Here is a 27,450-nt window from a genome sequence, read left to right as displayed (position 1 = left end):
CCCTCTATGTGGAAGAACGGTGTTCAAATCCTGGCTGTGATGGTTCTTATGCTAAATCTGCCTTTGCCTTGTGCCATGTAAGTCGCTTTGGATAAAAACGTCTGCAAAATCTAAAGCACTAGACACTAGGGACTGTCGTAAAGGCATGGACTTACAGTAAGGATATACATGGGGAGACTCTGTCATCCTGTCTGACAAAGGACTATGATTGGATAGAAAAGAATTTCTGTACGGCACAACAGTAGGAAGTTTGTTAAATAGAAGGCAGCCTGAGTTGAGCAGTAGTAGCTGAAGGTATAAACTGATGACTGATGATGGATAATGTGAGTACAATGGTAATGTAATTCCTATTGAATAATGTGCTACCTGTGTTAAACGTAAACACAGTGTTGCAACATGAATGACATGCACTTGACGTGTCTTACTAATGTATTACAGAGGCCCCCGCAGCCAACAGGAGGGTGTTTGGCGACACCATAGTTTTACATAACGCCCAAGCACCTAACAGTGCAGTCTATCAGTGCGAGGCCTCCAACATACATGGAACCCTTCTGTCCAATGCTAACATCATGATTATGAGTAAGTATGGCTGTGGTGTATGAGCCCCCGTTTTCTTTTGTTCACGTTCACCCTGAACTGTTACTTTTATCAAGTACATGAAAATACAACCTTAGGATTTGTTAGACAAAGTATGTATTCCACAGTGTTTGCAAGTTAAGTGTCAGACTTTGCAGTGAGTCACTGGGAGACTGCTGACTGATGTGTCAAGCCAGAGAGCTGCTGCTGATGTTGGCATATGCCCATAAAGCAGTAAGGAGCCCAGGGAAGGAGAGCTGTCTACAAGCTGTACTCCCTCAGACTAGCGACTCTCCCTGCGGAGCAACAAGCCCTGTTTCCTGCCATTTATATGCTAACAAGTTCCGCCTCAATTCCATACTGATTTCAGAGCCATAAGACAAACATGTGCTGCTTTACAAGTGCAGATAAAAAAACAAAAAACAAAAGACAAAATGTCATTCTGCGCAAGCGTGGGGAGTTTGTTCCCGGTGACACGAGAGTTAATAAAGCCGGACAGCCTCTGAATGCTAAGTCCCAGCTGCTGCCATTGTAAACAATTAGGAGAGACAGAACATTTTAATGGGAGGCTTTGCCTACAACTGATAAGGTGTACGCTCTCGGCTAACTCATTATTCCATTGTTCTCTTCTTAGATTTTATTTTCACATTTACACATTTCTGACAACCTGGTAGCTGAATCATTTCTCACACAAAAGAGCACACAATTAAATGCGCACAAAAGGCAACATTGTTGTCACCTCATTTAACCCACAACTATTTGCCTCACTCTATTCGCTTATGTATCTGGTTTTTAAAGTGCTAAAACTGCAAACTTGATCTCACTGTCTTTACCACCAGGAAGTCTTGAAAGTGCTACAGTATAATTTAGGGGAACACCTATAGTGGAATGGAATATCTGTATCAGAGCATCTTCTACTTTTCTAACCTCAGATTGATGACTAGAGTCTGCTGCTGGTTTTTGTAGATCTGCCACCGATGATTTTGACCAAAGAGGGGGAGGATTACTCTGCTGTGGAGGGGAAGGGAGTGATGATGCACTGCAGTGTCTTCAGCTCTCCTCCTTCCTCTATCACCTGGTATGTTCAGAGTGTGCTCCTTGTCTCCTGTAGACCAGCAGAGAGCAGTAGATCTCAACTAGTTGATCCACACACTGTTTTTGCAACCACTGTGTTGTTGACGTGCTGTTTCTTTAAATCACATCTGTCAGTCAGCACTAATGTTCTACTCAGTAACTTTTATTTCTTCTTTGCTGCCACAGTGCAGTGTTTATCCATTTAGACTGCTGGCTGTGTTCATAATTGTTTTGACCTGAGAACTTTAAGACTTTAATGGTGTTTTTTCTGAATTTCCAGGAGCAGAGAAGACTCCACTGAATCTGTGGAGGGACCAAGGTTTACCGTTCATGACAATGGCACGCTGGAGATCTACCGTGTAGAGAAAGATGACACGGGACAGTACACGTGTTTAGCTAAAAACACAGAGGGAACGTCCGCTATTGACAGCATGCTCTATGTGAAAGGTAAACTGTTAAAAAAAAGGAGTGTTTGCAGTGGCTCACAGTCCTTGAAATGTAACTAATGCTGTTCTGCCTGTTGAAGATCCCACTAGAATTGCTGTGGCCCCAGAGGACCAGCAGATCTTAATAGGTACTGTGGCCCAGCTCTCATGCCTGGCAGAGTACGACAAGTCCTTCAGCAATTACTTTGAGCTCCTGTGGGAAAAAGATGATATGGAGATATCTTTCAACTACACTGAGAATTCAAGGTAGTATACTGTATTTTTTTACAGTATTGACTTAATCGCCGCTGGAAAGTCAAGACTTTTCAGTTTCGTCATTCAACATTCAGTCTCCATCTTTCTGCCAACAGATACTTTGTGGAGGACGGTATTCTTCAGATTATCAATGTAAGCCACAGGGACCAGGGTGTGTACACATGTGTGGCGAGAACTCCAGTGGACCAAGATGTGGCCTCAGCTCTGCTCATGGTGTTAGGTGAGCTAATATGTGAACAGTATTTCTGCTCCCGGGGCCAAAGGATCACAGACACCTGGCGCTACATTAATGTGTGACACATTCATGCACGGATCAATATGTCAGAAAGCCAAAGCAGGCCGTGAACATGCAGACCAAAGGTTCATTAGTTCTGACAATCGCCCTGGGCTGTGTCTGACAATCGAGATGTTGACATCTTAAAAGTCTTAAAGAAATAGTGGCAGCCTATGCACTGATGCAGTTGGTTCCACATCCCCTGACTCTCGATTTGATTGAAAATTTGTTCTTTCTGTCTTTTGTTTCTGCTGTAGAGATTGATGTGTCTGTGATTTTCCAAGGACATGTTGTTGTGTTGGTTTGCAGACGTTCCCGATGCGCCAGAGAACTTGGTACTATCTGACCACAAGAGCAGAAGTGTGAAACTGAAATGGATCCCCGGGGATGATCACAACAGCTCGACCACAGGTAAAAGTGCATATGTGATGACGTCATACTGATTGGGTGCTTCGTGCAGTGAATGGTATAAATATTAAATACACATTTATGTGAGTCATTCTGCATGTGAATAGATTTGTTTGATTCCATCATGTACAATGTGAATCTATTATTGATTCACCCAAGCATGAACCATGATTAGTGTGCCTGAGGAATATACAAGCCTAGAGCAGGCTTTGAGGACTTTCCTGCACAGGTGGTGGTTAGATAAGCAATCCTCTGGCAAGAATCATTTCAGTTAGGGACTGCCCTCATTGTCTTTCTGTCTGTCAACAGAGTTTGTTGTTGAGTACGAGGAAAACCAGTGGGAGCCAGGAAACTGGAAAGAGCTGCTACGAGTACCTGGGAACCACAACTCTGCTGTCCTTAAACTCCATGGACACGTTGATTATCGTTTCCGCGTGTCTGGAGTCAACACTGTAGGGAGGGGTCCTTCAAGCGAGCCCACCGAGAGATACAAAACCCCCCCAGCAGGTCTGCAGCCTTCTTTCCCTGTTTATTATACTTTCTGATAAGGCCCTCTAGGCCACTTGAACTACCAACACTGCTGCTCTGTGAACTTTAAAACACTCAGACCTGCCACATAATTGATTCCACTCTTGTTGAAAATCTGCTCTCCTGTGTGCCTATTTCACTGGAGATTTCTTCCACTAATAATGTCGACAAAATCTATATTCTTTCTTCTGTACAGCCCCTGACAAGAACCCTGAAAATATCAAAATCGAAGCTCATTTGCCACATGAAATGGATATCAACTGGGAGGTAAGAAATGGCATTTGGTCTATTATCATCTTCTTCTAAGAATTCTGTTATGTGGGCTTCGTTGGCATAGTGAATTATTCACATCTACTACAGTTTTTAAAAGTCAAAGAATTTCCCTAAGAGAACAGAGCTGAAGTTTTATCAATGTTTCATAGGCAATTACCAATAGAAATTTAAGAAATAGAAATAACCCACTTTTGATGTTATATTCTGTGGTTCAGATCTTTACAAAAGCCATTTCCTGGGATCACTCTGAATGAGTTTCCACTGAAAGCTGCTCCTTTTCTTTGATTAGAAAGAGAAAGGATGGCTATGAAAAGGGAACTTTTCTTGTAATGCACGCAATAATGTATTCAGCTTTATTGTAGAAAGATGAATCTCTCCTTCACTTATTATCTGGTTGCCCTGTCATGGTAATGTAGCCCCCGAATCCTGGATTCATGAGCTCTCCCACTGTTAATGATTTGCTTTTGTGGATAATGGTATCTCATTCTATTTCTCACAGTCCAACTTCTGTGAGGAGATCAATCTTTTCATCTACAATGTCTTAGCAAGCCCTATATCAAAGAACAGCCTTGCTGCTAGACCAGGTCAATTGTTTCAGTGTTTTATTAGATAGCAGGATAAAATACTGCCATTGTTCGAAGCACAGCTCACTGGGCTAGCTTGTCATTTTAATCCCACAGAAGCAGTGACATTAAGCAGAGAAATACAAGAAGCATCTTACGCAACTTTGACAGTCTCTATGAAACCCTTTCACAACATTTTTTTTTAATCTTTCCATCCCTTCTTTCCATTAATCAGCCCCTGTTACCAATTGAGCACAATGGTCCTGGGCTGGAGTATAAAGTGAGTTACAAGAGGCAGGACATGGAGGAGGACTGGAAGGAACACATGGTAAAGAGACACTCATTTGTGGTGAAGAACACTCCCACCTTTGTGCCCTATGAGATCAAGATCCAAACAAGAAACCATCAGGGCTGGGGGCCTGAGCCCAAAGTGGTGACTGGCTATTCAGGAGAGGACTGTGAGTAATCACTATTATTAGTCTCATTTAAAGCTGCACTAGATAGGTTTTTTTTTTATCAGCGATTAATAAACCGACTATTTATAATGTGAAAATTTGATGTTCATGATATCAAACTCACAAAAAAAAAAAAAAGTGCTGCAGTATCTGCAGTTCCCCTCAGCTCTAAGAAGCATGTCAGTGTGTTTTAACACATGTTGCTTTTGATTGTGATGTAATTTCTGCTTTCATCAGACTACAATATTAAATAATAATTAAAGTTAGCAACTAGCCTGTGAGTGCACGGAGGATTTAGCTGAAGACTCACATATTTCACTCAGGAATGGTTGCTGTATAAAACAGAACTAAAACAGAGCTAAAAGCTAAAGCGAATATTATAATATTATAATAATCATTAACTTCGTTCATTTATCATTTACTCATGATACATGTTAAATTGAAACTATATAACAAAACGCAATGTAAAGGTCAACATATAACATGATAAAAAATGGGAGTAATAAGCAACACGCATTAAATTATGTCCAGAATAAGGAGTAGCTATAGTGGCTGTAAGCTAACGTTTTCAAACAAGGTAGATGTTGCTGTGTAATTGACAATGCATGTGTTCATCGACTTTGTGACTCTTTATGTTTTACATTTGCAAATTAGCATTTCATAGAGAAACATTTCACTACTCTGATTATGAAATTATAACTTATGATTACATTATCAGCTGTTTAAGGAACTTCCCATCTGCTACTTGTAGATATGTAAATAAGCAAAGGTTTGTAAGCATGTTAGCCATAAAAACTTTGTGTACTTTTTTATATAGTTGTAGTCATTTTATGTACAAGTTACTGCACCTTAAAGAACATGTATAGTGTTGTTTTCTGGACATGTGGTTAAAAGAAGTAATAAAGAAATGTAATAAACTTTCTCCTAATTAGACTCTGGAAAGAAAACCACAAAGGCAGGCTTACAATTTATTTTCTTGTTGCTATTTTTAGTGAAAAGAGATTGAAGATAGTCCTTGTGGATAAAAGTGGATTCTTTCAAATAAACATTTCTCTCATTTCTCGCTGCCATTTGGCTGCCAAGGTGTAAATTCAGAATATGTGATTTTTATGGAGAAATATGTGGTTTAATTAAAATCTTTATTTATTTATTTATTCATTTTGCCCCTTTCTGTTTAACTGTTGTATTTTTCCCTGCATTATTCAGATGGACTTTGTGAAATGATTTATTTATAAGCTTTGTAATTTTGTTGAGTTTCAAGGATGTGTGCTGTAGAAGTTTGCTGGGAGAAGCAGTCTATTCACAGGTTTACTGTTTTGTTTTTAGCTTTCTTTTGGACTTGTCCCCAGGTGGTCACCTCAGGTCGTGAGACTCACTGTTGTGTTTACGCTTAAATGTGGTGATTTAGCTTTTTGGACCGTAGGTAGAGTCCTTTATTGATTTCAGTCCCTGACAGGCGCTCCTGTAAATTGATCTTTAAACATAGCTAGTTGTTCAGTATGTTTCCTTTTGTACATTTCTGATGTAGCTTTAATATGGAATGCTGAGTAGTTTTTAGGGTTATGCTGCAGATCTGGCCTCATTGCTCTGTTGTGCCTTGAGTTGCCTTTAGCTTGCTGTAAATTCTACTGTATGTTTACTTTGCAGTTCCTTCCTCTGCACCTGATGATGTGGCTGTGGAGGTGATGAACAGCTCAGTGGTCAAGGTTAGCTGGACGCGTGTACACAAGGACAAGCTAAATGGACATCTGGGAGGCTACAGGGTAATACCTCAAAAACAGACATTTGCTTTCAGACACAGTTTAAAAGGAATGGTCGTGACCTTGCTCTAAACATTTGCTTCTCTCACCCCACTCTGTGTCCTTTACTCGGCCAACTCCATGTTATCGAAGAAAAGAAAAAAACAACTCATTCAGAATTCTGTCCCACATATACATACATTTATGCATGATGTCCAAAGTTATATCTCTCTGCTGAGGATGGCTGTATGTGTCTCTCTCTCCTGACGCAGATAAATTGGTGGCGTCTGCGCAGTCTTGTGGACTCAAAGAAAAGTCACGGAGACAAACACACACTGACGTTCCCTGGGGACCGGAACCATGCAACGGTACCAGGACTAACGCCCTTCTCCGAGTACAGCCTCATCGTCATGACCTTCAACGGGCGGGGCAATGGCCCCGGCAGCCATCCTGTCAACTTCAAAACTCCAGAGGGAGGTAGGATTGTGGAGAAACAGCATGGAGTGTATTGATTCACAACTACTCAAGGGAAAATCTAATAATAGCCAAGGAAGGTGGATTGGAGAATTCGAATGCTTACTGTGTATTACCTTCTCTGCCTCCACAGTCCCTGAGAAAAATCCTGTTTTCAGGGTCACAGATGTACAGAAGCACACTGTCTCTCTGGCCTGGGCCCCACCAGTGGAGCCTAATGGGATTCTCACCGGGTACCTTCTCGAATATCAGCTCAGTACGTATCGCTGCGTCTTTTTCTTAGACCAGACTAACTCAGGTATAATAGTGATGAACCCATCTTGCCACAAGGAGATATTTCTTTTTCCCCTGTGGTTAATAGTGTTTACATTCCTCTATTTCTTTCTAGCCTCCTCTTTCTTAAGAGAAAAGAAACTACTGTGCAGTCTATTGGAAAACACACAGGCCATATATTTCAATTTGGCAACACTGACTACATATCAGAGAGTACAGTCATGGCTGAAAGTTTCAAGCAAAAGCACAAGTTGTTATCAACTTGGAGAACTCATAAGGCCAGAAGGGATTGTTATCACTCAGGATTTGACCACAGGTTGATATGCAGCATAGCAGAAAACAGAATATCTATAGTCGTGAAGAATAAGGGTGAACAAAAAGACTAAAAAAATGATTTGGCAATAAACAGAAAATTTGTGTCACAATTTGTGTCCGTAACACAGCCTCTTCTTTTAAAGAATATTATAGATTATTGATGCAGACTGTTGATGTAAAAAGATGATGTGTCTTTGGCTCACTGGTGATTGTCTAACCCATCAGCACAGGAAGGAAAATCATTGTGCTGCTTTAACAGGGCCGGGGTCATAGTGAGGTCACAATGTTTGTATAGGAAGCATGTCAAGGTAATGTCTGCTGGCCCGTGTGTCTCCATCACAGCTTGGCTGGTGCTGACCAAGTCCCTGTGTCACAGTCTGTTAAGAAGCAGCCTTACTGACTCGATCCTGTCCACAGAGGACACCTTCACTATAGTTCACAGTCCCACAGGATAACATCACTGATCACTTGCCATGCGCACAGACTTTGCTGTCCTTAAATAAAACTAATAACAAAGCTAATGACTAAATTCCAGCAATGTCTTAGTGGCACATTTCCCAGCTAATTGAGTTTGATTTGACAGCTGCACAAGAGGGCCAAGTGTCATACAGTATTTTAGGAGAGGACGTTTTCATTGTGCCACGGCAATAAAGCTGATGGACCCCTTGAAGTGTGACTTCTCTTGAAGTCCCCTTGAAGGAAGTCATGTGAGAAATGTTGGGGATAATGCAGCCAGCTGTCAGTGTATCATCGGTGACACAAGTGGAATCTCAAGCTGTAGCGCAGCTGTTTGAGGGCTACGCCCATCTTCACAGCAGCTTTTAATGGCTTCACATCTCGCAGGTTTCACAGGAAGGTCTGTTGTTAGACTGTTCAACAGACTGAGCAGGAAGCAGGCAATAGCAGGGTGTTTTAAACAGTTAAACTAACCTGCTTTGAAATGGCTTTGAATGGTTTTCTATGTAAAACCTTTCATCATGAAGTTTGCTGAGTGCACTGGCCTCTACAGTACATATAGCAGCTGAAAGACATGATGAAGGTTTTATCTCTGCCACTACTCTTTGCAGTGGTAATGATAGCACTGACATCACTGCACTTTTGTTAGTCACATTTTTGAAACCACCAAATGAAGTATGAATGTAAATTCTGAATTTATCCAAAGTTCCCCTCAGCATTGAGTGGGTTGTATGGTGACACTGCTGGAAAGAGCTTAAAACCCACTCTAAGGCCCTGGAGCAGGGACAGACTGTATGCACTAAAACACTACCAGCCCACCACTCATCAAGTTACTCGCACCACTCGACAAAGCAAAAAGTGAAGATGAAGGCTCACACTCTGTCCATTGTCTCATTTCAAAAATCTTTTTCCTGCTTGATCTGAGTACTTTGCTGTTACACACTTTGTTTTGCTAAGATACAGTTTACAGATACACTGCAGATGTATTCTAACCTTTATTTGATAGTTAACAGTGAAGAGTAGACACTGGGGAAACGTGGGGAGAGAGAGTCTACAATGTGCGTCAAAGGGCCCCAACTGGACTGGAACTGTAATGTATCCATTCCGCTGCCAGACTGCGCTACACTGCAAATGAATTTTAAAATCAGACACTGAAAAATTCATGGGAGGGTTCTTTCAATTCTTTTTGCTATTGTATATTGATGCAGAATGTTCTTTTTGGACATGTAAGACCATACTACTGTGTATAGCAAGTGGACTAAAAGAAGTTTGAGCTGACCGGAAACGTCTACACAAGTGGCAGTTCAGAATGACCTTGGCTTCAACTCACGCTATTTTTCTTCCCATTTAGGCGAAAACCCACTCTAGCCGGTGGGTCGTTTTTAGGTTTCAGTGTTGTTGAGCCCTGGTCAGTTTGACACTATACAAAGCCAACTGTATTTTAGCTCAGTGGGGTGAAGAGTATCTGAAAATATTGTTGACTCAAGTCAGAGAAAGCGCCAGATTCTTCAGCCTTCAGTGAGTTCACTCCATAAGATTGTGTGCACCAGCTGTCAGGTCTGAGTGCTTTTGCATAAGTGAGAAAGTAGCCATCCACAGGGCACCAATACAATGCTTGTGGACTTTTCTCTATTCTAGCTTGGTTTGCATATTTTACCAAAAATCTATTAAGCTTTTACCCCTGGAAACAAAACAAAAAAAAGTGATGTCTGATAACAGTGGGTTCAGGCAAAAAGAGGAGCAGGCCAATGCATTCTTCATTTTTTTCTACCAGAGAGATGTAGCAAAGGTCACCTCAACACCTGCTGTGTTTGTTTTTGTTACAAAGACTATAAATGCCACCTCCCTGCCTACTGGGCTGCTTTATGTAGTAAAAACATTAGATGCCATAACAATTTAAAAGGCTTATTAAGCAAGGAGTGCAAATGACAGAGAAATGAACCAAATAAAATAAATGTGCAAGCCAAAAACTGTGTGACAAAGTGACAATTGCTTTTTTGGTCTCTCTGAAATCCCTTTTAATTGTCAGTTGCAAGTATTTTTTAAGGGTATTAGCTGAATTCTTCTCCAAAACAGAGAACGCCAAACAGTGTGTAGCAAAGTATAGGAGTCCCTCAGTCTTCAGTAAGACTAAAAGTAAATAAATGAAATCTTTTGGTGACACTTAAGATTAAAGCCTACTAGTTGTGAAATTATTCTCATCATACTGGGTAAAATGCTTATAGAAAGTGGTCTTACTTACTAATGGGTTGCAACAAAATGTTTGTGAAATTACTTTTAACTTAAATGAGCTTTTCTGTCCTGTTAAGTCGTAAAACAACAGTCACTTAAATGTCATAGGGATTAATTGGAATATTTATGTAGTACTGTTTTATCACACACACACACACACATATTATCAAATTTGCATGTATTCCTGTTCGGTGACACAATGAAAATGTTAAAAATAGCTCTTTTGTCCCAGTGCAGGTACAGAGTATGCAGGCTGTAAGACAAAGTAGTCACTCACTACAATTACAATCTGATATGAGCTACTGAGGGGTTAGCAGCTAATGACCTTTACCTTTTGGTGATAGTACAGTGCCATTAGGACATCTAATTGGAAATGAGCCAGAAAATGACTGCAATTTAAAACATTAACACTATTCTGCTATTTTTGTATTTAGTCAATGACACAGACGAAGTGGGGCCATCGCAGACTGTCGACATCAGCAACCCCGACACCACCAAGTGGATCCTGCGCAACTTGGAGCCTATGAGCAGATATAAGTTCAACCTGCGCTCCTGCACCACAGTGGGCTGCGGGCCTGTTGTCAGCGAGGAGTGCACCACGACCCTAGAAACAAGTGAGTGGTGGATCATCCAGAAAGCAGCTGGACAGGTGGCGTATGTCAGGAGAGGTTGGTGGGTCTGTGTGTGTGTGTGTGTGTGTGTGTGTGTGTGTGTGTGTGTTCGTGTGTGTGTGTGTGTGTGTGTGTGTGTGTGTGTGTGTGTGTGTGTGTGTGTGTGTGTGTGTGTTCAGTTTTTGGGAAGACACTGCTTCCAGGTGCAGTATTAGCTCAGCAGAATCCAGGCTAAGTGAAGTAAGTAACGAAGCCATGTCATTTTACTATTTCAAAAAGGGCATTGAACTATCAGAATGAATATGAAATATGCCTGGGCAGCCAAGCTTTTCATATCTCCATGTAAGTCATTTTTGTGGATAAACAATTTCATATGGGTCTAGTGGAGGTTTTCATTTGTCACTGTCATGAGAGTGCAAGTGCTTATTGATTGGACAGCGAGCCGGAGCTATGAAACAATCAGCTAAGAAAGAAAATTGCTTTGAGCAGGAGGGAAACTGAATGTTTTGATGCCGAATTGTGTAATCATAAAAGAGTTGGTGCGTAAGTGATCATAATGAGCGACTCGTAGCATGTAATCTTTTCTTTTCAATTACACATCACTTGTAGAGGATTGCACGCCATACTTCAGCTGGCTCAAGCTCAAGCCAATCTTCTGTGAGACTGCAGGCAGCGGTCTCAATGATTGTACGGGAAATGAAATAGGAAACTGTATGTGGACTCACAGGGGTGTCAGTAAAACGGACACCAGCATCAGATACAATTGCCATTTATAATTGGCTTGTGCCTTTTCTTTCTTTTTTTCTTTTTTATTTTAACTGCAAGCAATGTAGTCTGTCAGTCAAGTTGCATTTTGTGTTAAAAGAAAAAAAAAAACAGCTTAACTTAATGTTGAAACATGGCGCAGGTGATGAAGATATGAGCGATTACTTGGTGTTTACTGGAAGAATCCCTACAATCACAGAAAGAAATTTAATTGGCTCATAGAAGTTGTTTATTTGGATTCAGAAAAACTAGACAACATGATTACAGGGAGAAGGGCCCTTTCTTTTTCAATGTGTTGAATAGCGCTATTAGTGGTAACTCTGCCATCTCTGTGTGTTTACGTGTCAGTGTTTTGTTTCTGTCTTGTCTTCTACCTGCTCTCTCTCATGCCACTAAAAGCAGATTGCTGCGAGCGTTACTTGTGATCATGCTGCTTGTATTGTACACGTGTGAATGTGTAAGCGTGTGCTCAGCAATGCAATGCTTGTCCCCTCTGTCTTTTTCTTTTCCTTGCAGCTTCCACTGTGACTTCTGCTGTTGGCCTCCGTATGTAAATCTGTGTTTGTGTTGACACTGTGGCATGTCGTACTTAAACATACTGTCAAACTCTTATTAATCCTTTCTTTGTGGAATTACACTACATCGTACTAAATTTGCATGTGACACGTTTAACAGTTGCAGTAGTATTTCAAGCAGTGCGTGCATAGTTAGATTTAGAAATGTAGACAGGTGTGGATGTTGTAAGCCTGAATAAAGCAGCAGAGTTTGAGTCCCAAGCTGTTCAACACATTTTATTTCTCTCGTATAGAATTAGAAAGTGTTACAAACATTGTGCTCCTCTGCACATAATTGACCTTGTCTGCTGTTTGCCCTTGCCATCAGCAGAGAGCACTCTGATGCCACCTTTCATTAGAAAAATGTCAAGTTCTTCTTAGATAAAGTTTGAGGCTTCCTCTCTAATAGCAATGGTAATGAGCAACTTAATTATGAATTCATATTAATCTTGGCTCATTAGTGACTGTAAACGAATATTGACTTTTATCCTAGCAACAGCAGACTCAGTGCAACATGTCTAACTCAAGCTGAGGCAATAAATGATGCTTTAAGAGTCAAACTCGCCCATACTTCTTTCTTTTAATGATGTGCAAAAACAAAATGAAGGTGCTTTTAAGAGGCAAGAACAAGTGAAATTAAAAATCCATCACCTGGTGTGTAAACAAATGTAAAATGTGTTTTGTAGTGATCTTTCACTGTAGACGTGTAGTTACTAATTTTTCTTTTAGCTGAAAATAGCATGTGTGCTAACACTAGAGTATAGCCCCCCTCCTCACCAACCCAGTCCTAATTGATAACTACGAGGTCTGTCTCTTTTTCCAGGCAAGTCAGCTTCCCCCTCATCTGCAAGCACTCCAAAGTCCCCAGTGACCAAACCCACACGTTCCACCATAGGTAGAGCTGCAGCACATTCTGACACTACAAGCATCAATGCACATCGACAAACAAATGAAATAAGTAGGGAAAAACACAATGTTTTGATTGAACACTTTTCAGTTGCTAGGTGATACTCTTGGACCTCTCGAACTAAAATATAGTTGCAGATAATATTAGAAAAAAAATGCAATGTAAAATGTCTTTATATTGTGCAGACTAATTAGCTACTTCTGGTGTTTTTCTTTGATGGTTTATGTTGTTTCTAGTAGTAACATGAGCTGAAAACATAAACTAACAGCTCAATTTTATTGTGTGGTATAAGACAAGTGCAGGCTGATGGAAAAGCTGGTTTTAATTTCTCTGCTGCACCACAGGGAAATCTAGGATATTAGATCTATATCCTGACCCGACAGTGTAGGTGTAGAGTGCAGTCACTTGAATGGGACAAATGCTGTATGTCTAATTGTCAATGATTGATTTGTTGCCCCCCTCCCCACCCCCCAAACCCAGCAGTATATTGACCCAACAGTCACCTGACATTTCCATGTAATCTTCAACTGGGTAAACAGCAACACAGCTCTGAGACAAGACGTTGTCCAGGGCAGCGTCTGAGCTGAGAGAAAGCAGTGGGGAGAAATATCCTCCCGGGCTGTGCTGTGGTAGTGTGAGCTCATACTGAGAGGGTGATATTTACAGGACACTGAGATAAGTGGATAAGTGGAAGCTGTTGATAGCCCCTACATCAGAATATTTTCTGGCCTCTCCTTATAAAAAAAAACCCCTCCTGACTTTGAAGGGGCATCTTCCAAGGCATCCGCTCCCTGCTGGTCGAGCAGCTGCTTTCTGCAGCATTTAATAGCAAGCTGAGAAACGCAGCGACAAAACGCAGCAGCCAGCGTAAGGATATTTTTAGTTTAGGGACGTGTCAGTCGAAGCCACTGTGCAGTTCGAATGATTGCAATTACCATAGTTGCAGGCTAATCCATCAATGTTAGTCAGAGAGTGTCATGTGCAGTGGTTGAGATGGGCAGCACAGTCGCAGGTGTCCTTGTGTGCTAAATTATCACCTGAGCAAATAGTGCACCTGAGCTGGAGACACAGCAGAAGATTTGCATGTTTGCCATGGGGAAATGAAGTGGATGGTGCTTTGTTGACTAGCTTAGACAGCTGCTGTCAAAACATACTTTTCACATACTAATGATGCACATCATTCACTACTATTTTTTCTTTGGCTCTTGGGTAACAAAAGGCTCCATTAAATGTCAGAGTTAGATAGGAGCTTTGCATTGCTTTAAAAGTCCAACCAGAGCTGTAGCCACACTACCATCAATTTTGTATCCTCTGTGTTGTTTCTAGAAACTCAGTTATGCATTTTGGGGTTTTGAAGACTGGTTGGGATATTTGATTTTCATTAAACATCAGAACTGATTGGTTGGTCAGTCAGCAAACTTTTATTTTCATTTGAAATTGTAATGAAAATGATTTAATAACTAGATGTTTATGAAGCAAAAAGGTAAAGATTTAGGGCTGTTAGTTGGACGAAATGAGAAATATGTGGATGACTGTGCAGCAAGCGCACAGAGAGAATAATCAATAGATGAATCCATAATGAAAACAATCATTACTTACAGTCCTATAAAACATCTATAAATGTGCGTGATTTTAGGCAAACATATTAAAGGAATGGAAATGTAATAAGGGTACTTGGTGTTTTTCCAACAGAATTCTATTATGTTGATTTGGTGAAGGCATTGTGTAGGGCCTGCAAATAAATAAAATCCATAAATCAAATGAGAAAATAAATGAAATATTTGCAGTGTTTTCTGATGGCTAGTATAAATTCTGTCGGGGTATTTGCCCTACCTATGAATTTAAAGGCATAGTTTAAGTTTTAAAAACACAATACAGGGGGGCTTTTATGTACATGAACAGTCTGTCTGTTTACATAGATAAACAACAAATTTAAATCCAAACACAAACCATGTTCAAAATCTTCTTTAGAAGAAACAAACTGAGGCGATTCTGGGTTCAACCTGTTACACCCATAGATAACCTTTCAATTTAACACCATTTCTGACTTCTGAAAGAAAGATCCAACAAACCTGCAGGTGACTGCTAGAAAATACTGCACAGTGCAATACTATACTGCAGGTTGGCAGGTCCAACCATGAGAAGAACAAAAGGCCTTTTGTCTTAGATACTGTAACTTTGAAGGACAGGATACTGCAGGAGTCTCAGCTGAATTTTGGAGCGCTTTTTGCTCCTGATTTCTAAGTGTTTGTTCTGTGTGTGTAACAAAAAGAGGCAGCTGTAGCAAGCAGGACAAAATGTCACATTGATATAAGCACTTTAATATTGTATTGACACCAGCTTCAAAAACCTGCACTTCTTTAAATATAATCAAACAATTTCTAAAAGAACAGTGGCTGGGTTAAACAGCTTACTGTAAAATGACACTATAAGTAGACAGTACAATAATCAAATGCATATCGTTCTAATTAGGAATCTCATCTCCCTTTGAGGTTTGTGTATATGTTCAGGCTCCACCTGTGATTCCATCTCCATATGTGCATTTGTTTTCTCGCGTTTGCTGTTGAGAGATTCACCCGACGTCCCCCCTCTGTCAGACGTAATTGATGCTTGTTTGAAGCAGTGTTAGGAAACAGACGAGCACACTGGCCTCTTTCATAGCGACATACTTCATCACATAATGACAACGCTCCTATCGCTCCATGATGGCTTTGATCGTCTTTGTGAATCACTAACCCTTCTTTGCCATTTCTCTCTCTTTTTTTCCCCTCATCTTTCTCTTATTTCTCTGTTGGTCTCAGCCTTGTTGAATGTTAGCTCAGCTGTTAGTGACAGCTTTGTAAATATCAGCTGGATATCTGGAGGAGAGCACACCATGTTTTATATTGCATATATGAACAACCGTAAGCTGATATTATCCTTTTTTTCTGCACATTTAGAGTGGTGAAATAGATTTTGTAGGTGAAGCATCTAGTGACGATAGCTTTGTCTCTAATGGTCCCTCATGTCTTGTCATCCATGTCTGCGTTCAGTGGTTGTTTGTTGCCATTAATACTAACCAACCATCATCATTCACACTGTGCACAGGTGAGGGTCACTGGAAGATTTCAGAGGCCTTAAACACCTCTAAGACTTTCCACATCATTGATGGACTTGAACCAGGAACCGAGTACACTGTGCGCCTCGTTCCCAACAACTGGGTTGATAATTCTAGTATATTTGAAGATGTTATCATGACCAAGTCCACAGGTGAGGAGGGAAAACCAAAAATATCTTCCAAGTAAACGAACAAAAAAGAGAGCGAGAGAGAAAGTGAGAGATGGAGACAAAAAGCAGCTAACTGACCTTTCACTGAACAGCTCGTCCTTGAGAAGTTACTCAAGCTGCGGCGTGTGGTCTTTTGCGGTGTCACAAGGATTTAATTTAGCTGCGTAGGCTCGCTGAGAGGAATTACATTTGTACAGCGTTCCTTACTTGATTAATTAGACAAGCAGGATTAGCTGTTTAATATTAATATTGGACTGTTTCCATGGTCAGCATGCCCTGCCACCTTCTACCTTTGCATCAGATAGGCTCTGTCGATGTAAACATTCAATCAAGTGTCCTGATGAAAAGGCCAGGCCGTGTCAAAGTCACCGGGTATTGTTCTCCTCAGGTCTGGCCAGCACCCACGGAGGAATATCCACCCAGGGCTGGTTTATCGGCCTGATGTGTGCCATCGCTCTCCTCACACTCATTGTGTTGATCGCCTGCTTTGTCAACAGAAATAAAGGAGGGAAGTATTCAGGTAGGTGCTCGCTTACAAGCACACTTCACCTTGCTTGAATACTAATTGCTTCTTGGAGCGTCGTTATATTTCCACACGCCTCTTGTTGTTGAAAAAAATGATCTATCATACTACAGTAGGGGCCAGTGGTGGAATATGTAAACGTTATGTTTTTCTTTTTCACGACTCAAATTAATTTGAATGCAATTGCGTACATAAAATAGGCCTGTGTATTGATAGGAAAATCAGCAGTTCTACCAACAACATTTGAATGCTGCATTATTTAGACATGCTGCTTTTTCCAGCAACAATCCAAAAGTGCAGCCCGCAGCGAGAGAAAATGCAAATGCTGCTCATGGGGTGGCAGAAAGGGGAGTGATGACATAAGCTCTGTGGTATCTCAGTGTTATACCTCCTGTTGGAGACATGAGAGTCCTTATCGCCTTTATTATTCACAGCTAATGGCCATCAGGCTGTCGTCTGGGCAGCGATGGCTTCGCTCGTCAGCAGAAAAAAGAACGAGATGCTGCTCTGTCCTTTGTTTTCTCATTATGTTCTCATTAGCGCCTATAGCTCCTACAACCTTTTCTGTTCTTGCAGACATGTGTTGTTTCTATTACACCACACATAGATTAGACATTGTAATGCACACAGTATCTAAAGCTGAATGTAACTTTTACATCAAAAGATTAATCATTAAAAATGTGGTCACAATTCAGCTTTGTTTTGGTTTTTTTTTTGGTTTATATTTAGGAAAAACACAAAACTTTGCAGTCTTTTCTAATGCTTGCACTCATCTTTCATCCAGTGAGTAAGTGCAGGGAATAAGGGCCTGAAACTCTTAACTTATTCTGACAACGTTACCAGTCAGGGGACACAGTGATCTTCATTGGCAGGTGTCTCTTGAGGAAATCACTGATATCTTCTCTTCATTTTGCGAGCAGTAAAAGAAAAAGAAGACCTTCACCCAGACGTGGAATCCCAAGGCATGAATGACGACACATTTTGTGAGTACAGGTAAGCGCAACCCTCCGAGCACTATTTCACCACCTCAGTGCAATTCACGTGCAACAGTGTATGAATTTCTTTTCTGCTAGCGGTCATTTCCATCTCGTTCTCTCGATAATTCTCTGTGCGTTTCTCCTCCCGCTGCAAAGACAACCCAGCATGCACAAGGTTCACATGGAACCTCACACTTCTTCTGTTCAAGACGTTTGAGCGACTAAGTGACTGGAAAGTATGTGATAACTAGCAGTAGCATCCCTGAGCTGTTTACACATCAGTGTTCGGAGTGGTAGCTTCCCCTTCATAGAACAGTTTGATCTTAGATAAAGTGTTGGTGTTTGTGATAAACGTAGCATCATAAAGGGAGCCGCAGCGCCGTTTAGATGTTGTCATTTTCTGTCCGGATGGAGCTAAACGCAGGCCGCCCAGCACACAGCAGGCAGCTAAACCCAATCAGTGTAATTGAAAGCAGCTCATCTCCAGGGCAGTAATATCTGGGCACGTTTCATTAATCCTTTAGTGGTCCAATTCATAACAGTCTCCTGCAGAATAAGCTTCTGTGTAATTCTGCAATCAGTGGGATCTGCACTGCACAACAAATGCTGGTGTGATGAAGTCAAAAGTGCCTCAGTGTGACAGGATTTAGATTTTGTCATGTTGACTCCAGGAGCTGGTTGCATCAGCCAGCGTTATTCATAGATTTGTCATTAAATGTCTGTGTAAAGTTCTTCTAAAGTTTTTAGTAACTGCTAGCTACTTTCAAACCAGTAACTCACAACTGGATACATTTTTACCTATTAAAGTCTGGAAAGTGGAAAACTCTTTCGACAAAACATTTTTAATGAAATACAGCCAGCACTGCAAAAAAGAAATTACTTTATATGAAACCTACGACCGACGACATTGTCAGGGGACTGAGCAATGCTTACTGTCTTTCTTGCTGAGTGTTAGTTAAGAAAATCTACAACACTCTCATCTTTACAATAAATATCAAGCTACCTCCAGTGGCCTGTTAGCCTAGCTTATCATAAAGACTGAAAATGGAGCTGTAAGCTCTAGGGTAGGTTCTCTTCTTAATGGCTCTGAACCTCAGAAGTGACAAGTATCCCAATCAAGAAATAAGTACAATTTTGTTTTATTATAGCATTCATGGTTGAATAGATCGTGAAAAGTGTGAGTTTGTAGTACTGACTAGTTTGGTTTCACTGGCAGGAAACAGATCAGTCTATAATCACTGGGGTGTTTTAAATTACCTAAATTAGCAATGTCTGTGTGTGTGTGTTGGTCCCTTTACCTCTGAATTATAATTAAGCTATGTTATTTGCAAACTGAGGTTTGCTAGCTGTGTTCACATTCAAATCAAAGACATTCATTTTACCACGTTGCGTACTGTATTTGTGAAGCTCAGCAACCACTACAAAAGCACAAAATATTAATAGTCTTGCCACTGAAAAACATTACAGGACCATAACATGCACAGCCTCAAAATCTTTCTGTTGTGTAACTTACATTTTCTCAACTTGTGCATCTACTGTAACTGATTATTTGCTTTCTAAGAGGAGAAAGCTAATACCACTCCCAGGGGTTCATCATAGAGGCAGTCATAGCTCAAGCCATCATCCATAGTCTTCAAAAGGCTGGAGAGTGAAGCCTTGGCTGAAATGAGGTGATTCTAGATCTGCTGTGCTCCTCTTGCAGTGACAACGACGAGAAGCCACTGAAGGGCAGCCAACAGTCATTGAGCAGAGAGATCAAAGCAGGGGACAGCGGGGACAGCTTGGTGGACTATGGCGATGAGGATGCTCAGTTCAACGAGGATGGATCTTTTATCGGCGAGTACGCAGGGCGAAAGGAGAAGAGAGAGAAGAGAGCGTCTGCTGAGATCAAAGCCACCATTCAGACCCCGGCATGAGAAGCAAACCGCCATCCATCCTCCCCCGGATACTGTTTTCATTAAATCTGCTGGGAGGAACAAATGAAAGAGGAAACAGACATTATCCATACCAAGCACAAGTTTCGTGTCAAATGTAATGCGTCATTGCCAACTGCACACTGCCATCTTCATTTTATAAAGCTGTTTTGTCAAGTCCCAACAGAATGACCATTACTAAATCCTGTGTATATATAGTGTATATTCTATGTGCGGAGTGTTTTTTTTTTATATAATTATTATTACACAAAAAATGTAGAGGGCTTGGACTTTTTATTTCCATTACTTCAGCTGCAGAACTGTACCAACGTTAGGAAAATGTCGCTTCCTGTTGCACATCACTATATGCAGCTTTGCATCTACATCGTCTTGTAGCAGACCACGGATAAGTTGGGATGTCAAGATATTTTTCAACTGGAGCAAATATTACTGACCTTTTATATTTGAAATTGATTCGTTAAATATGAAATAAGGTGTGTATAAAGGTTGCTTATTAACTTATTTTTTCCAGTGGTTTTATACCTGACTAAATAACAAGGATATTTACATATCATTACATATCATAAGCACTGATTCTTGAGTCATAAATCCCCCTTTGATGTTAGAGCAAACTATAATTTAGTTGGTATGCCTTGTTTAAGAGTATTTAGATTTATTGGACAATATAAATTACAAATCTGAGACTGTGTTTGCTGTAACAGATTTGGATTTTTTTTTTTTTTTAATGTTGTCCATTACAGCAACTGTTTGATTACAATAAGAACTCTTTGTGTAAATCAGTAATTCACCTACATTCTCAGAGCATTTGGAATAACATACTCCTTCTAAAAACTACAATGCATGGCCAAGAATCTGTTAAAATGAAAAATTAGTTTTCTTACAGTTGAAACAAACGTAATATAATTGGCTAAATAGTGAGCTTTAGAGGTCCCTGTATGCAGATTGTGTTACCTTTGGACAGATGCAGGTTAGCTCTTCTAATTTTTATGCTAAGCCAACCATCCTTATTCCACAAGGAACCTTCCTTAATGTTATGCTTTAGTCAATATTATGGCTCAGGTTCCAAAAACCACTGGATCCTACATTTCCCGTAATGCAACAGGATAATATATTTGTTGCAGTAATGTTCCCAGTTTGTATTTCTGAATTTGTAATCTAACTTCCAAATTTTGATAACTTTCGTGAACAAGTTTAATTAAACTATTTCTCTCTGGGATTAATAAAGTTTTATGAATATTGAAGGAAAAACTTCCACTTCAACCACCACTGATAAACTGACTGTGTGAAGTTGGTGAACTTCCCCTTTAAGAAGAGTGTATAAGACCTGTAATGGATTATAGACCTTTTGTAATCGTATTATTGCCTTTGAAAACACAGTCATTTTGTTGTTGGGCATTAACATTAACACCATGCTCAGAACACTTGCATTGTTTTGTAAAAATTCAGCCATGCATGTTAAGAATGTTAATTGGTGTTTTTGATGTCAATAAATTGCTTTACTTTCCTACATCCTGTTAATGGTCCGGCTGCCTGTTTGGCCACTGCCAGCACTGACGTGAGATTATTAATGCTGCACCTATAGCACTGTTTGTATGCCCACACAGATGAAAACAAGCCTGAATAAATATCTGCCTTTACCTACCGCTCTGCAGTAAAGTATAACTGGAGAGAGAGCACTACCTGGTAAAAACAACCTCGTTCACTCTGAATAAAATAGACCATATTTGACAAATTGTTCCTCTTTTGCAGTGTGACTTTAACAAATGTCGCTCCAGGGTCAAGTCTCTGTCTGAGCTGAGCGTCGTGTTTGATTACTTTGGCTGCGGGAGAGAATCACAAGAAATGAAAGGAGTGGGCTCAGACGGGCACTGGATCAAGGAACGAGAGCTGTAATCATGTCTGATGGTTGATAGGAGGGAGTGGAGAGTGTCACTGTGAGGGTTCTCGCTGTGTGGGTCACATCTGCCTCAAACACTCATCCCTCAGCCAGGTTTGTCGTAGCTGCTGCAGTTCGAAGGCTCGGCTTTTGTGCACGTGACCTTCAGGTGTTGATAATGGACCCTCTCGTAGCCATACAGGAGGTCCTGGGCTCTTTGGCAACAATGCGCACAGCTGGATGTGATTCTACACATGCAATTAGTGTTGGGGAAGCTACTTACAGAGCTTAATTCTGCAACATAACAATTCCAGCTCTCTGGAGGGATGCTGAACATCACAGCTAGAGAAATATAGAACAGTTATAGGACATTTAAAGCTTCTTAGAGAAAAACATTGTTAGCTTTTTTTTGGAAGTCTGTGTTGCTGTTTACAACACAGGGAACTCTATATGTACATTGAACAAGCTCACTTTGTTCTGTAGCTCTACTCAAACAGGGTTTCAAACTCTACTGTCCACGTTCTCAAAAAAGAGCCGAACACCTTTTGTACTCAATAACTAACAACAACGCTCAGTTAGTACTTGTCAGTACTGACTGGCAAATAATAACTACAAGCAGTCCACTCATCAAATATGCATTAATAGTGCGGCATAAGTATTATTTTCAACATTGTACACTGAAGACATCCAAACTATGAAAGAACACATATGGGATCAGGAGGCCACCTTTTGCCTCCTGAGGTAGTCGTGGACTGGTTTTCCAGCAATCTTTCCAGAGGTGTTGAGCACTTAATGGCTGCTTTTCCTTCACTCTAGGGTCCAACTCATCCCAAACTATCTCTTTTTTCAACATTGTACTCGCCGTCCCGCCGTGTACAATGTTGAAAACGATAAAGCAAAACCACAGAAGGAGAAGGTGTGTCCAGACTTTTGACTTGTGGGATAGTTTACTGCTACATTAAAAACAGCAGCTGTGGCTTCTGTGAATTCAAATCAGTTACACCACGACACACTGTATCTATGACGAGTTTTCACAGATGGGAAAAACGAAGCAAACTGCCCATCCAAAGTTTTAAATCGACTCCTGCAAGATAATCCACTTCTCTGCTGTCCACGTTGCAGTCATTTATTCAGCTGTGCATTGCTAAAGCATCCCACTTGTTCATTCAAAGCACTCTTTTCTTCTTCTTCCTTTATTGTTAATGCACAGGCCACTTACTCTTCTCATTTGTAATTTATGTGCTACATGAAGAGGCCACTTAAATGTCTCAAGTATGACAACATTGAACATTACAATATGATTAAGCTGCGCTTTATAGGTGTTCAGAAAAGAAATAACCAAGTTCTTCCAGTCACTCCACTTAGGGAATGCAAATCCATGCCGACACCTTGACAAATCACGAAGAGCAGATGGTAAGCTGCTCAGAGCTCGGCCATACAGAGACGAGCTGGCCTCTACTGTTCTCTCTTTGCTTCACTGTTAGGAAAAGTTAATAATCTGTGTATTCAAAAAGCTAAAATGAAATAGTAACAGCTTCCCAAATATCAAATAATGAATCTTTGATGCTCATAACCTCTCTGTCCCTATTATCACATTGTTTAGCATTGTGTGCCTGTGTGTGTACACTTCCTGTAGATATAAAATACTGTGCACTATTATACTGCAGATGATCATGGTTTCTTTTAATACCAAGACTGAACAATTGACTCAGCCCATTACTTCATACCTTAGACAATAAATTATTCCTGTGACAATATAGTCAGAATGTTCAAAATGAAGTAAGGTCCCATAAGCACGCATATTTCTAAAAAGAAGGGTAATTTTACAATACATATTTACAAGGGAACTGGTGAGTGGAACTTTTCACCACCACAAAATCAATACAATATAAAATCAAACCTAACTTATTTTTGGCTTGTTTTTGGCTCTGAGCAGTTCTAAGTGGCTCGGATGGTACCAGTCGGTATTTCCTTTAGTGTAAAGCCGGATTAAAGGCATATCCAGTTACAAGTTGGTAAATAATAAATACAACAATGGAGGGCTCTAATACTAACAAAGCTACCAGTAAACCTGGTTCTGGATTCACAATTGTTATGGCGAGTAAACCCATAATGATGAACTTGCTGATGGACTTATCCCTGAACTAGCCCTTCGTTGTTGTTGTCCATGACTAACATTGTGGTAGTGGTCATATCTACCACATTATAACTGGATTATTTTAGGGCAGCATCATATGTGCATTTATTTACTTATGAGAAGCTTGAATTGAGAGGAAACAAAATCAACTTATTTTTGTGGTTCATTTCAGTACAGCTTCATCTGAAGTAAAAAGGAATGACTTTGCTCAGTCAAATATTTAAAGCTACGATATTCAAATTTTTTGAAATAAGCTAGTTTCCGAGCTAAATTTGTGCTCCGCTCCACCCAGCCCACTTCCTCTTCCTGCTCTACTATACACTGCGATGAAGAGTGGTACTAACCTGTCCAGGTAAACAGAAATAACTGGTCTTTGTTGATTGGTTAGAACGGAACGCTTCAGAGTCTGGAGTCTGAAGTCTTAAAAATCACCTTTCAACATTAACATGAGTTTTGGGAAATATTTCTATTTAAGAAAACATACTACACAGTCTGGCTTCATTTCACCTCTAAAGACATGCATGTTAGGCTAATTGGTGACTTTAACTTGCCTGTATGTGTGAATGTGAGTGTGAATCGTTGTCTCAGTATGTCTCTGCGATGGACTAGCGACCTGTCCAGGGTGTACCCCACCTCTTGCCCGATGACAGCTGGGATAGGCTCCATCACTCACGTGACCCTTGAGTAGACAAGCAGTTTCGAAAATGGACGGATGGATGTTACACAATTTAGCTTTAATATTAGTTTTCCGAGCGTTTAATTAAGCTTATGTTGATCTCTAGAACTGTATCTGCTCGTTGTTTGTGCTTTTATAAGTCTCACAGTACCAGGACAACCTTGGGCATGATGTGACTGTCACTTTCAAACACACACACACACACAGTCCCATTCTACTGTTGTGTGTATTTGGTTATTGGGGTTACATAATTAATTTGACAGGTAAACTCCTGTGTAACACACCTGGAGTACTTAGCACAGAGGTGAAAGGATTTGCGTATAATATGAAAGCCATACACTACAGTAGCATATTTAACCAGTCTTTTTTTATGTATTATACCCTACATATCATTCCATGACCTCAGTCCAATACAAAGGCAATGTCAAAGGCTTAAAAAATGCTCTATTGTGTGTGTGCGCACCTCTAATGGAATTCGCAGCAGGGAATAGAAGCAAGCCTCTCTATGGGCATCACCATTTGTTGAGCACTGAATAGAAGAGAGGGAGGGTCAATGACTTAAAGCACAAGGTTGACTTTTAAGAGCTCCGGTGACATGAGAAAGCCATTTTCAGACAAGAGAGCCTCAACAGTGATTCATCTAAATCAGAGTTATAAATAATACAAGACTCAAATGAATGTCACAATTGCCTCGAAGGTCGAAAAAAATAGCTGTATTAAGTAAAGAGGAAAAATGGACTCCATCCCCTGCTGTATAAATTTCTGCCCATGTTACCAAAAAAAGCGCCGTAAGGCCGACATCAGAAAAGCAAAGGAAACCAATTATCATTTCACAGTGTAGAGTAATAAAATGTCTGCATGCCGATGCCTCGTGCTAGATGACTTTATATTGCTTGATAAAAAAAGACATAATACAACCTGTTTTTTCAGGAGACAGAAATGTAAAGCCACTTACTGGCCTACTGTAGTCTACATGAGAAATTATAAGTGGAAATTAAACCAGTGGATGTCTGACTCATTCAGTCAGGTAATGAGAAATCCTGCGTTACAGTGGCAGCGATGGCTCTGCGCTCTAAAGCACCGTTTCATTTGAAGTGTCGCTGAATTTCCAGTGCAGACATAGGCCTGTGACTCTTTCAAAGTGCTCAGGCGTCTGGGACATCTGAGGGACTGATCTCAACATATCGCACTGCAAATGAATTGGTCCCTCTCGTCTCCAGAGCTGTCAGCAGCTCACTTTGTATGAGAGCTTCATTCATCAACACATTTTCCCTTTAAGCAGCAACTTTTGGGAAAAAAAAAGGATAGGGGAAAAAATGTAGCAAAAGTTTTTTTTACTTTTGAATATCCCTGTGACTGTGAACGTTTTTGGAACTAAATCATAAACTGGTATCTGTCAGCTTACTATATTTCTCAGGTGATCTTTAATGCAAGTGTTTTTACCTTTAAAGACACCAGTTTCCTCTTGACATAAATAAAATACAGTTTAGCTTATAGAACATAGCCGAATTTCCATATATTTAGTATTATTTAGTATAATTTAAATTGGAAGTGTACCTGTTGAACCCCATCTCTGTTCTTTCTGCAGAAGGTACCAAAATGTAACTCGTATGTATGCAGGATTCTTGGCAAGGGAAGCCATGCTTTCAGATGTTAAACAATGTAGGATGTCCTTTCAGTGTCCACAAAGACGGAACAGTGCAACTGGAATGTAGCACGCTACAGGTAAGCTAGAGCATCTGCATTGTAATACCACACCTGGGCTTCAAGATACTTCACTGTAAGCTCAACAAGGGTTATACAATACTGCTAAACCAGACCGGGACACTGTCCAAAATTTAAGTCAAGGTGGGATTGAAGGGATCAGCACTGGTCCAGTGGATTGATCACATGAATGAATTTGTGGGTCCAATCTCCACTGTTGTTGTTCCATCAGTTTCATTTTTCTACTGTCTGTCTTGGCCGCGCAGGACAAGATCCTTGCCTTAAGGCTAACGTCCATGCCGGGTGTCACTGCCTGAAGGCTAGTAAATAAGTAAGTGTGCCACGTGGTAGTAGGGGCTCAGTAAACATTTACACATGACAAACCTGTGGGCAGTGGCCCGAGTGAGTGGATAGTGAACAATGATGATGCAGTGGAGCCACGGGTTCCTACATTTTGTACTAATTTAAACTGTGACACTGGTGGCCTTATGATGACCAGATGAAGATGACAAAGTGTGATTATAGGAAAAGAAGAACTCAAATACTGACTGTCCCTTTGTCCCCTTTTGTGAAGCTTTTGTAATCTGATTGTCTAAGCCTTCTATCATGATAGGGATAATGAATGATTATTTTGTACCATTATTGTCTGCATTTTGTCTGCCACTGTTCTGGTTCAATCAAAACAAATCAGCTAGCCCTGGTGAGGAAACCTCTGAGTGCAGGGTGTTCCAGGAGTCTGACAGAGGTTAATCACTTTTGTTTCTCTAGACAAACTGGGACGCGCCAGCTCGACACACGAGCTAGAGTTGGGGGGAAGGCAGATAGTCACTTTGAGAAGAGAGAAAGAAAAAGGGTAACCCGTAACTTAACAAAATGCAAACACTGAAGATAGCGAAAGGTGGAGAGGAGTTCAGGAATTCTTCAATGTGCAGTCAAAATCCCCAAATGTAATGAAAACAAATCTCATTACAGAGGCCTGCTGTTTGCTTGAAACAGATTAAAGATCACAAACCATAGAAATAAAACAGCTTCTACACATCTCTTCTTTCCAGTGTCAGGCTGTTTTTATTTTCAAAGTCCACGTCTGCCCATAGCTAAACTGGCACTTACTTACAGACAAAGAGCAGTTTAACCATTCAAACATTTTGATAGCATTTATTGTATGATACTTGAGCGCT

At 40.5% G+C, this 27,450-nt stretch overlaps 1 protein-coding gene across 7 annotated transcripts in view; it reads left to right on the top strand.

Annotated features, from left to right (window-relative positions):
- Positions 1 to 21,391, top strand: part of chl1b (cell adhesion molecule L1-like b) — a 60,207-nt gene extending 38,816 nt beyond the window's left edge. For 6 of the 7 annotated variants that reach the window (XM_026350138.1, XM_026350136.1, XM_026350137.1 and 3 more), the window contains 16 exons: positions 439 to 579; positions 1,543 to 1,654; positions 1,931 to 2,097; positions 2,177 to 2,342; positions 2,447 to 2,571; positions 2,935 to 3,036; positions 3,343 to 3,540; positions 3,758 to 3,828; positions 4,633 to 4,855; positions 6,500 to 6,615; positions 6,864 to 7,068; positions 7,199 to 7,321; positions 10,776 to 10,955; positions 16,834 to 16,965; positions 17,889 to 17,961; positions 19,648 to 21,391. In XM_026350138.1, coding sequence (XP_026205923.1) covers positions 439 to 579; positions 1,543 to 1,654; positions 1,931 to 2,097; positions 2,177 to 2,342; positions 2,447 to 2,571; positions 2,935 to 3,036; positions 3,343 to 3,540; positions 3,758 to 3,828; positions 4,633 to 4,855; positions 6,500 to 6,615; positions 6,864 to 7,068; positions 7,199 to 7,321; positions 10,776 to 10,955; positions 16,834 to 16,965; positions 17,889 to 17,961; positions 19,648 to 19,861 — 2,348 coding nt within the window. In that variant the 3' untranslated portion in view covers positions 19,862 to 21,391. The remainder of the gene's footprint in view (positions 1 to 438; positions 580 to 1,542; positions 1,655 to 1,930; positions 2,098 to 2,176; positions 2,343 to 2,446; positions 2,572 to 2,934; positions 3,037 to 3,342; positions 3,541 to 3,757; positions 3,829 to 4,632; positions 4,856 to 6,499; positions 6,616 to 6,863; positions 7,069 to 7,198; positions 7,322 to 10,775; positions 10,956 to 16,833; positions 16,966 to 17,888; positions 17,962 to 19,647) is intronic. The other variant, XM_026350139.1, reaches the window with a different exon arrangement.
- Positions 21,392 to 27,450: the final 6,059 nt, after the last annotated feature.

The sequence above is a fragment of the Anabas testudineus genome, chromosome 5 (assembly GCF_900324465.2).
Source record: "Anabas testudineus chromosome 5, fAnaTes1.2, whole genome shotgun sequence".
NCBI lineage: Eukaryota > Metazoa > Chordata > Actinopteri > Anabantiformes > Anabantidae > Anabas > Anabas testudineus.
This window is presented reverse-complemented; position numbering and strand designations above follow the sequence as displayed.